The sequence below is a fragment of the Zootoca vivipara genome, chromosome 6 (assembly GCF_965207765.1).
Source record: "Zootoca vivipara chromosome 6, rZooViv2.hap1.1, whole genome shotgun sequence".
Classification (NCBI taxonomy): domain Eukaryota; kingdom Metazoa; phylum Chordata; class Lepidosauria; order Squamata; family Lacertidae; genus Zootoca; species Zootoca vivipara.
In genome coordinates, this window is record NC_142589.1 from 49781281 (window position 1) to 49792500 (window position 11220).

The 11220-nt window shown below is 49.4% G+C and overlaps 1 protein-coding gene across 1 annotated transcript; it reads right to left on the reverse strand.

Annotated features, from left to right (window-relative positions):
* Positions 1–446: 446 nt before the first annotated feature.
* SPMIP8 (sperm microtubule inner protein 8) lies at positions 447–9672 on the reverse strand. The gene is made up of 7 exons (XM_088672102.1): positions 9450–9672; positions 8840–8901; positions 6212–6386; positions 5347–5408; positions 4383–4447; positions 4258–4290; positions 447–3187 (listed from the first exon to the last, which is right to left on the reverse strand). Exons 1-7 carry the CDS (start codon positions 9670–9672, stop codon positions 3157–3159), a joined length of 651 nt encoding a protein of 216 aa, XP_088528228.1. The 3' UTR covers positions 447–3156.
* Positions 9673–11220: the final 1548 nt, after the last annotated feature.

Below are 11220 nucleotides of genomic sequence, written 5' to 3' on the forward strand. Positions count from 1 at the left end.
TAGACTAAGTCTAGCCACCAAACCCCACTACCGCTGCTGTAGGGCTGGTCACTTGACCTGTAAGATGGTGGCTGGGTATTTTAAAAGTACAGTGGTACCTCAGTTTATGAACACAATTGGTTTCAGAAGTCTGTTCATAAACTGAAGCGTTCATAAACTGAAGCAAACTTTCCCATTGAAAGTAATGGAAAGTGGATTAATCCGTTCCAGATGGGTTCGCGGAGTACTCAACCTGAAGCGTACTTAACCCGAAGCATGGGTGTAATTGGTTCCGGAAGTCTGTTAATAAACTGAAGCGTTCATAAACTGAAGCAAACTTTCCCATTGAAAGTAATGGAAAGTAAATTAATCCGTTCCATATGGGTCCACAGCGTTCGTAAACCGAAAATTCATAAACCAAGGTTCCACTGTATTGATTAGCATAATGGAAACAACACAGGAAAACATCATCATCAACATTTGATTTTATTTCATATATGTCTGTCACTTTTCCAGCAACAAAGTTAAGCTCAAAGTAGCTCCTAACAGTAAGCAAAACATTGCAAATAACATCCCAACAATAGTAAAGTATAATAATATAAAAATGCAGTGACATCGGGAAAGCTTTGATACCTTGTGCCAGTGGTTTTCAACCAGTGTGCCCCAGCACCCTGGGGTGCCTTGAATGATGGTCAGGGGTGCTGCAGGCAACACTGGCCTCTGTTCCTCTTCCCTCCCTCCTCTGATGCCCTCTCATGTCTCTGCCTCCCAAAGGCTTCCACAGCTGTTTGTTACAGTAGCTCTGGCTACAGCTGGCGAACGGTGCCTCTGGGACTGGCCAGGGGGTGCAGGAGCTAAGGTAGTCTCGGAGTAAGCAAGCAGGCAAAGGAGCCTAGCCAGCCAGCCCTCCAGCCCTTGCTGTTGGGAATGGACAGACAAGTCCCAGGCCCCTGTGGGGCAGTGTGAGGAGGTGCTTCTCTTTGGGGCAGGGGCAGCAGCAGTGGCTGCCCAGAGGTCTCCCAAGGAGAGGGGAGAGGAGAAGAGGCTGAGGGAACACTGCAAGGGAGGGTGTTCGAAAAAGGGTGAGAAACTGGGCTCCTGAGCCCCACAGGGGTGCTGCAGAAAGAATGTACAGTGGTTGTTCAAGGGAGTCATGGACTCAAAAAGGTTGAAAACCTCTGCCTTATGCTAATGACAAAGTTGGATAGCTTTCATGGTGAGAATCCCCCCCCCTTCTCTGCCCCTTCCCCTAGGGAGGAAGAGGTTGGAAGAGCATCCATAGGGCTCCCATTTCCCACCTTATCCTTAGCCCTGTGAGGCAAGTTATGCTGAGGGTGTGTCCCTTGACTGCGTGAGACCCTGAATCTGGATCTCCCTGCTTCCAGTCCTACTTTCCCAAACCTGGTGCCCTCCAGATGCTTTGGGCTGCAACTCCTGTCTGCCTCAGCCAACTTGCAGTTGCGATCCAAACATCTGGAGGCCACCAGGCTGGGCAAGTGGCCCTTGCCGCTAATGACTGCTTGCATTCCACTTGGAAGAAACCTGCAGCTGTAGCAGGTAAACCGTGGGAAAGCTTTTGTCCTTGGCTGGCACCAGGCTTGTAACCCTCACTGACTCACCCTTGCTAACAAACGGCACCTCCGTGACATTAAAAAGGGCAAGTTGCCATCTGCACGGCAGCATTTGTGGAATATTTATTGTACAGTACATCATTATTGTATTTAAACCCTGCCTCTCCCCTAGACTCAAGGCAGCTTACACAAATTAAAACAACAGAGATAAAATACAAAAAAGCTAAAAACATATAAAAGGTAATAAAAAGTAATTAAACTATAATAGAATCAAAACAACGCAAAAACAAACCTATTAAAATACACTAAAAACCGCACAGCACTATTAAAAGCCCTTTCCTTAAAAAAACAGTTCCCAAAGGCTTGTCAGAATAAAAAAGGGCTTCACTTGCCAGATGGACAACAAAGAGAGCCTGTCTAGCTTCTGCTGGAAGGGAGGAGCCACTGAGAAGGCCTTTCCTGTGTCCCCACCAAGTGTGCCAGTGTGGGTGGTGGGGCTGAGAGAAGGGCCTCCTCTGAAGATCCCAGAGCCTGGGCAGGGTCTTATGGGGGAATATGGTCCTTCAGATAGCCTGGGCCTAAGCCATATTGCTCTGTTTATCCCAGTTTTTGGATGAAGACTGTTTTCCCAAAGCGGTATCCTGGTGCTGGGCTGATACTTCCTTGGGCAGAGAGGTGTTTCAGCAACCAATCCAACAGCCCGTTGCCCCCTGGCCAAGGGCAGCAGCCAGAGGATGTTTCACCTCCCTTCTGTGGCCCGAGGGAAATCTTGGTGAAAAGACTAGGCAGGGAGCTGACCAGCATGCCACCTCTACCTGCCGTTAAACAGAAGTGCATGCGGATCTGTGGCTTATACTGGTATCAACGGTGAGGACAGGGAGGGGGAATCACTTTCTGAGGATGCCTCATTCTTCTAGCCCAGGCATCCCCAAACCTCATGTGATGGAGCCCTTTAGGGTTGGGCTGTACAGAGGCCAGAAATCCCCTCCGCTCGCTTCCGTCATGATCCCAACAGAACCACTCCATATAGCACTGAGACGGCAAACTGGGGGATAGGAACTACAAAGAGATGTTGCCATCTGCTCCCCCTTCCTGTCCTTTACCTCAAAAAATGCATTCCCTACCAGGTAGTAGTGCTCTCTCTGAACCTGAAAGTTCTGTGATCAGGGACTTCAATGGATCACCCATTCTCTGGCCCCTGGCAATGCTTTCCCTTTTAAGTCCCACTACTCTTCATTCTGTTGCAGCAATACATTGAAAAGCTCTGGGCCAACAGGCTTGATGGCTGCAAAGAACCAAAGATGGCACCTCCTGAATCTGGTAAGAAATGCTCAGTGAAGGCTGGGCAGCAGTCTCTTTGTTGTGAACCACTTTGCTGTAGTGTAGCATGCTGGGAAGAAGGCCAAGACAGTTTTGAGGTGGGGGGAACTAGCTATCCTTGCTGCTCCCCTCCTGTTTCCTCATCCCCCACTTTGAAGTGTATTTTATTTGACCAGGAAACGCCTTCTCTGCACCTTCCTTGTTGAACCATTAGCATTTATTCCTTGTGGATGTTCAAAAGCTGAAGGAGAAGATTCATGTGGCTCCTTTTTCTGTGGTCTGTCTCCTAGCGCCAAGGTTCGAGATAGTGCGAGCGGCTAGAAATCAACAGAAGAGACCATTTCATAAATCCACAACCAGTTATTTCAAAATCAGAGTCGCCCAAGGTCAGATCGCTTGAGCTGGGAGCACTGGTGCTGCTTCCTGGGCCATTAGTTGACTTAGGGGTGGTATACAAAGAGTCTTGTCCAACCTTGCCCAACTTGGTGCCCTCTAGATGTTTGGGCTACAACTCCCATTGATGGCCCTAGTGAATGGGGATTGTGGGAGTTACAATCCAAAGCACCTAGATGGTACCTGGGGGGTATCAGGTTGGGGACGGTTGGTTTTGTCCATGTGCGAAAGATGAGTGCTCTGAATTCCCATCTTTGAATTCCCGATTCCACTGTCCATCCAGTGTACTAAAATGACTCTTCCCTGCCGAATGAAAACTTGTGCAAGTTGTACTCTCAGCAGCCACTGTCCTTTTCTATACATTCATTTACTCTGTCATAAAAGCACCATTCTTTGAGGGGGATTATTTATACTCATTGAAAACCTTTTTCTGTTCCTTTTAAGAGCACAAGAAAAGTCTGCTGGATCAGGCCAGTGGCCTATCTAGTTGAGCACCCTGGTCTCACAATGGCCAACTAGATGGCTGTGGGAATCCTGCAAGCAGGACCTGAGAACAAGAGCACTCTTCCCCACTGGTATTCAAAAGCACTACTGTCTCTGACCATGGATGCAGAGCAGCAGCATGGCTTGTAGGCATCAATAGCACTCTCTTCCGTGAAATCAGCTAACCTTCTTTAAAGTCATCTAAGTGGGTGGCCTCTACTGCCTTGTGCGGGAGTGAGTCCCATTGTGGTCCGAGTCACATCCAGTTTGGTCCCCCAGATAACAAGGCTCTTCTTAATGAAAGCCATGTGTGAGCCTGATGGCTTGCTCCAAAAAGAGCAAGATCAAAGTCTGCCCAGTTGACAATGAATTGGTTGTATCTGGCTCATGAGCATTGATGGCTGGCTAGCCTTCATTCAATAGCATGTGACTTTTTCCTCTCTCACACTGAATTGGGTGGGATATTTTTTTTTGCCCCTTTTGTTCCTTTGGGGCCAGCAGAGCCAGTTACCTGTGTGCTGATCCAAAGCTCCTGTAGGTATTGCTGCAACAAAACAAAAAGACGAGTTATTCAAGGGCTATGAGGGAGGTGATTGTTAACCCTAAAGGAATTTAGGTGCATGTGATGATACTTACACAGTGTTGTAAGGCATGGGCTTTGGTCCATATCTACTTAAACTTGGGTTCTGGTTGATGCAATACTAGCATGAAACGGGAGAAAGATGATGCTTTAAGTTTTGTTAAATCTTAAATCCAAGGTATGTGGGGGTGGGGTGCAGAACCTAACACGAAATATTGCAGTGTAGAGTGCTTCTGTTCAGAGTACCAGCCAGATCCTCTCTGGGAATGCTCTATTTCATTTTAATCGCTTCCCTACTCAGTTATCCATTCCCTCCACAACAGACCCTGTGGACTGGAGACCCTGGTTGTGAATGTGCCTTTCTTAGAAAGGTTAGGACCGAGAATCTTTTCCAGGCTGAGGGCCACATTCTCTAGGGAGCAACCCTCTGGGGGCCTGTATGCCAGTAGTGGCCAGAGGCAGCAAGGAGCCAGAGGCAACAGTTGTGTGACTCTTAACCAGGCATCCCCAAACTGCGGCCCTCCAGATGTTTTGGGACTACAACTTCCATCATCCCTAGCTAACAGGACCAGTGGTCAGGGATGATGGGAGTTGTAGTCCCAAAACATCTGGAGGGTCAAGTTTGCCTATGCCTGTTCTTAACCTTTGCCCAGCAGGGCTTTCTGCCAGCCACAAACTGAGGTTTCTTTCTACACACACACACACTGCACTACTTCTTTCTCCCCCCCCCATATCTCTCCATTTTGCTTCCAAGCTAACAAAATTCATTTTCAGAGATTCGAGGATGCTTTCCAACCAGGGAACAACTTGAGAAAGGGGCAGTGAGAGACATAGCTTGCAGAGAATCCCAGGGGCCAGAGAGAGGCAAAGGGGGCCGCATTCAGTCCCTGGTCCCGAGGTCCTTACTCCGCCACCCCAGGTTCAGAAATTCTCTCCAGGGCATCCAGACAAAAGCTGCTTCAGCCACCACCTCCCACTGCTCACCCCAAACGTGCACACTAGCGAACAACAGTCTCTTACCCGCCAGGTCTGCGTGACGTCGGGTTTTAAGTACCTCACGGCATAACAGCTGAAACCAAGAACTGTGAAAGAAGCACAGAGGGCTTAGTCGCCTGGTCTGCCTTGCCAGCTGTGGCAGGTGCAGCTAAGTAGCCACAAGTGCTTCTGGTGTGTTCCTATGCGCAGGCCCAGAGGGAAAGCTGGGAATGGCAGGGATTTGGCAAGACTTGCTGTGCAAAAACCAAGTGCCCCAACTCCTTCCTTCTGCACTGAGTGGCTTCAGAATGAGAAAGTAAAGGAAGGTCAGGAGGGAGGGCAGAATCAGTCCATGCAACGCTGGGGATTGCTTTGGGATTCCTGCATTTGACAAAGCTCCCCAATCAGGAAAGGAACTTCACACCTCCACTCATAGGAAACCATTTGGACTGTTAGTAGCATGTCCCTGTGGCCAAGCATTGCCTGGGGCCGATGGGAGTTGTGCAAAATTTCTGGAGGGCACCAGGTTGGGGATGGCTAATCTAATCATTTCCACCAAGTGTAGCTGAAAGACACCAGGGATTGGTGCAAAGGCCCTCATGGTTCTTCTGCCTTCCAGTTCACAGAACCTTCTTTATAATAACGTCTGGCTTGGGAACATTTTTTCATGATCGTTCTGTGACCTGGCGAAATCACCATGTGGACAAAGCAAGATCGCGGGAAGATCACAAGCTGGGAAGCATCTGGGGGAGTTTTAGGGGTTGAGCCGAGACCTCACCATGTCATTGGCATCTCACAAAGGCCCATCCCTGGGAAAACTCTCACTTTGAGGACCTGATCACGCCAGCAAATGGCTGTGGTGCAACTTGCTGGAAGACAGAAGGATGCTGAAGGCAGCTGGACCTCCTACCTTTTTTGCTAAAGTTGGGCACCTTGAACTCTCCTGCGCTGGAGACGAAGCGAGACCAGTCGTCCATAGCCCTGGTGTAGCTGGGCCATTCCTCCTGGTTGTTGCTGGGCAAGAAAGGCGTCATCTTCCCTGCTCGGTACTTTTGGGTCAATGACCTGCCCAGCTCTGTCATACCCTGAGCAACGACAAAGTTACTACAAGGCGCCCCTGCAGTTGGACACAGCAGAGCACAGAAGAGTTTCCCACGCTCAGTTTCCCGTGCTCGCATGTGGTGATGTCCACCTCAATTTCTGAGGGAGAAATGTGTGCAGATCAGCTTCCCCCAGCCTGGTGGTCTCCAGCCGTTTTGGACTACAAATCCCATAGGTGCTGGTGGGAGTTACAGACAGTCCAAAACAGCCAGAGGGCACCAGGTTGGGAAAGGCTGGCACAGAGCAGGCAATGGGCAGTGGAACCAGGTAGATGGGCGTTTATGCAACTTACCCCATGCAACTTCCTCAGGCTTTGTGAGAGATGATTAAGTGCAGCTGCATGTTTCTAGGAACACACACTTTTTTCTGCTTTAAAATGCATGTTTGGAATGCACTGATGTCTCCAAGGAGTAAGCAGGACTTTTAGAAGACATCTGAAAGCAGCCCTGTTTTTAATGTTTGATGTTTTAGTATGTTTTCATATATGCTGTGAGCCGTCCAGAGTCGCTGGGGAAGCCCTTCCAGATGGATGGGGTATTATTATTATTATTATTATTATTATTATTATTATTATTATTATTTACAGCCTCCTATCTCCTTCCCCCAAACACACACCAGGAGGCAGAGAAGTTGCTTCCTATATAGAAGCAGCAGCTCACCCAGGCTCATCTTTTAAAAGTGACATGATAGAAATTTATGCATAGTCTGGGAAAAGTGGATAGAGGAAAGTTTTTCTCCATCTATCATAGCACTGGAACTCATGGACATCCAATGAAGCTGTATGTTGGGAGGTTCAGGACAAGAGAAAAGAAAGGACTTCTTCATGCAACTCACAGTTAAACTATGGAACTCACTTCCACAGGAGGCAGGAATGGTCACCGACTTAGATGACTTTAAAAGAGGATTAAGACTGATTCATGGAGGGAAAGGGCTATCAATGGCTACTAGAATAGCCATGATGGCTATGCGCTGCCTCCACAGCTGAAGGCAGCAATGCTTATGAAGTTGCTAGAGGAGAGTGTTCCTATGCTCACGTTCCGCTCACTGGTTTCCCACAGGCACCGTGATCCAGCTGAAGGCTCTTCAGTTGTCCGGAGTTTTGGGCTGTGTTGTCATCAATATGCTGTTGACACCCAGATCTATCTATTGATGGATGGCCGCCCTGCCTCGGCCCCGGACACACTGACCAGGTGCTTGGAAGCTGTGGCTGGATGGCTACGTGGGAGCCGACTGAAGCTAAATCCTTTGAAGACAGAGGTCCTCTGGCTGGGTCGGGACGACTTGGGGCTGGGGGGCCAACTCCCATCTCTTGCAGGGGCTCAATTAGTGCCAGCGCCTTCTGTCAAGAGTTTGGGTGTAACCTTCGACGCCTCCCTTTCCATGGAGGCGCAGGTTGCATCCACAGCAAAGGTGGCATTTTTCCATCTCCGCCCTTACCTCTCTTGCCCTGATCTGGCCACAGTGATCCATGCGACGGTCACCTCCAGGCTTGATTATTGTAACTCGCTCTACGCGGGGCTGCCCTTGAAGCTGACCCAGCGAGGCTCCTTAGCGGGTCCCGGCCACGGGATCACATTCATCCAGTGCTTTACCAGCTGCACTGGCTCCCGGTGGAGTACAGGATCAGGTTTAAGGTGCTGGTTTTGACCTTTAAAGCCCTATGCGGCTTGGGACCCTCGTATCTACGGGACCGTCTCTCCTGGTATGCCCCGCGGAGGACCTTAAGGGCCACAAACAACAATATTCTGGAGATCCCGAGTCATGGGGTGGCTAGATTGGCCTCTACTAGGGCCAGGGCTTTCTCACCAAGCCCCAACTTTCTCACCAAGCCCCAACTTGGTGGAACGCTCTTTCACAGGAGACCAGGGCCCTGCGGGATTTGTCATCTTTCCGCAGGGCCTGCAAGACAGAGCTGTTTCGCCTGGCCTTTGGGTTGGACTTAGTCTGACCCCTGTGTTTTTCCTCCCTCATGGCTTGAATTTGTGGACTACTCGAAATGAGGCTGCATTTTAAATTTTAATACTGTATTTTGGTCTGTATTTTAATTAATTGCTTTTTATGTTTTATTGTAATTTTATTGGTGTGAGCCGCCCTGAGCCCGGTTTTGACTGGGGAGGGCGGGGTATAAATAAAAATTGATGATGATGATGATGGTGATGATCTTAAGTTAAGTACTGTGCTTTGCTCAAAAAAGCAAATGGGGTGGGCATAATGCAGAGGGCTCCTGCGCCTTTCATAGTTGTGTGGAAGAGGGGATTGCAGCAGGTGAAGTATGCCATACAAGCAGCATCTGCTTGAATCCCTCCGTGATCCAACTATGAGAACTTCAGGAGCCTTCTCCACTTCCTCACCTAGCCGCCCAACACTCTGCAGAGATGGATGGACCATAGGATGACAGCAGCAGCAGCAGCAGCAGCATTTGATGGAAGTGACTCACCAGGGATGGGAGGCGCTGGACGGGCGCTCCAGCCAAGGTGAACGTTGCATTTTCAAAATCATCTTTGGGGGAGGGGGAAACAAACACAAATGAGAAAGATGAGTCAGAGATGTAAAGATTACCCGCCTCACCCCAGCTGGCCGAGGGCCCTGCCTCTCTAAAAGTGTCAGGTGAATTGCAGAACGTGCCACTACACCAGAATCCTGGTTTTGGTTTTAGAATATAGTATGCAAGTTCCTAGTCCTCATCACCTTGATGCATAGGTGGATTGAAGGGGAAAGAGAACAGCCTCTGAGGTTTCTAAGTAGATCTGGGCCTGAGGTGTTTCTTGCCTGCCACCACCTCCATCTCCTCCCTCCAGTGCGGCCACATCCTCCTACCACTTGCTTCTCTCCGGCCTCTCCCCCCCCCCCCACACCTTCAGCATGCCAGGGCTTCCGCAGTCTGCTTCCAGATGGTGGCAGCAGCATAGGTTTTTTGCCGCAAGTGGCGAAACATCCTGGGCCAGCCCTGTACTCGCACAACACCACAAGCAGAGCAAACTCGGGCCTGGAGTTCAATGCTCAGTCACCACCCTGGCCTGGCTCTCAATACCAATGAGCCATCTTACCTTTGCAGCAAGTGGTGGTTGTCCTGCAATGCTCGTCTGTGAGCTTGAAGGCTTGGGTGTCCATATCCATCTGCCTTAATGTTGGCAAGCGGGGGTGATAGATGTGATGCTTCACTCCAGACAGCATGACTTTTCTGGGCTCCAGGGGGAGGAGGACCGCCGGAGAGGCGTAGACAGGATGAGCATCTTGAGGACAGGGGATCAAATCCAGCATTTGGGGCATTGCTGCAAAATTAGCCAGAGGAAAGGGAAAGGGGAGTTACCACCTTGCCCATGCTGTCCTCCGGACAAGTGGAGGCACCCTTTGTCCCTCCTGCAGAAACTCTTCCTTGAACTGGAGTTATCTTTGAGCTCACCATTTGAAGGAGTGGCCTCCTCTTACCAGTGGAAGATATGGGGGGGGGGGCGACAAGATTTTTATTCACCAAAATGTCTTGGGCCAGCCCTGGGCATCCTTCTGAGCAAAGGGCATGCATAAGACTGGTTCGCAAAGGTTGGGATGTGAGCCATCAAGCTCCCAGAGGACGCTGAACACTAGAAGGATCACATAAGTCTTCTGACTTTTTCATAATCCCTTCTCCTTCCATGCAAAATTATGAAGAAGAAGAATTTTCAAGGACTTAGAAATGGTTTGAATGCATAACTGCTGTGATCAGGCCACTAGAATCCATGCAGATCAGGGGTGACTGACCTTCCAGCCCAGGGATCTGATCAAGCACATTTTTCTGGTTCCCCTAAGACCCAGTGGCAAACCTTGAGGTCTCAAATCTTGCTTTCCATTCTATGCAATAGTTTCAGAGCCCCTTGCAGCGCCTCCAATGCTCCGTGCCCAGTGTGATCAAATAGGTCATGTTCCCCTAAATCTGCCTCTGCAAGACCCCACCAATTTTGGCAGTCGTACAATAGATTTTTAAAAAATTAACAGTGTTGGTGTCGGCAGAGAGCTTGAAACCTGGTTAGCAGCAATGGACTATGTCTTCTATCAGCCAGTAGGGTTGAAAGGCACTTAGGCTTATGGGAATTGTCATCTAGAACTGCTGGACTGCACTATGTTGGAGAAAGCTAGTTTAAATTAAGTTACGTTTCCAAGCCGGGATGTAACCTTTGATGAGCCTAAATCAAAAGTGGCTGCTTTCCATCTCCTCTGACATGCACAAGGAGAGGGGAGCATGTGAATGTGGGCCCACAGCTACCCATGGTTCATGGAATGCTAGACGTAGCATGACATCCAAACTGATCCTGCGCTTGCTGTGTCTCAGAGCAGCAGAAGGAACAGAAATGCTGGAGGTTGCTTGGGGAGGAAGTTCCTCAGGAAACAACAGAGCTGCCTTAGGAGTGAACTTCCTCTCTACATTTGCAAGGACTGTAGCGGTTGCAGCTTCCCAGCTCACAGGGACACACGCAAGCAACATGTGTCTTTTATCAAATGTGTCAGAACAAGCAGGGCTACGCAGGTCCCATTTCCTGCTTCCTGTGGAAGGAATTCAAGGCAGCTTTTAAATGCAGCATAGAAAATGTCTTTCCTTCGACTCCATGCACTCAGGACCTGCCAGGCGGCTGTGACAGCTCTTCCATAGTTGCAGCTCTGCACCACTCTTCCATCTCCGCGTCACAACTGCTATCCTGCTGCCCTTTCCATTGAATTATTGTCCTTCCCCACCCCCAATCTGGCAGGCCTACCGGTATTTAAGCAGGCTTATTAATTGCCGATAGACATGCTTCAAAGAGAGTCTTCTGTGCAATGCTAAGCAAGTGTCTGCCTTTCACAGAG

Excerpts from the sequence above, each read along its gene's own strand:
- SPMIP8 (XM_088672102.1), bottom strand. The coding sequence starts at position 9,672 with ATGCCCCAAATGCTGGATTTGATCCCCTGTCCTCAAGATGCTCATCCT. Across the intron at positions 5,409-6,211 it reads GCCCAACTTTAGCAAAAAAG|TTCTTGGTTTCAGCTGTTAT; the intron begins GTAGGAGGTCCA and ends CTTCTTTCACAG. Across the intron at positions 4,448-5,346 it reads ACGTCACGCAGACCTGGCGG|TATTGCATCAACCAGAACCC; the intron begins GTAAGAGACTGT and ends GTTTCATGCTAG.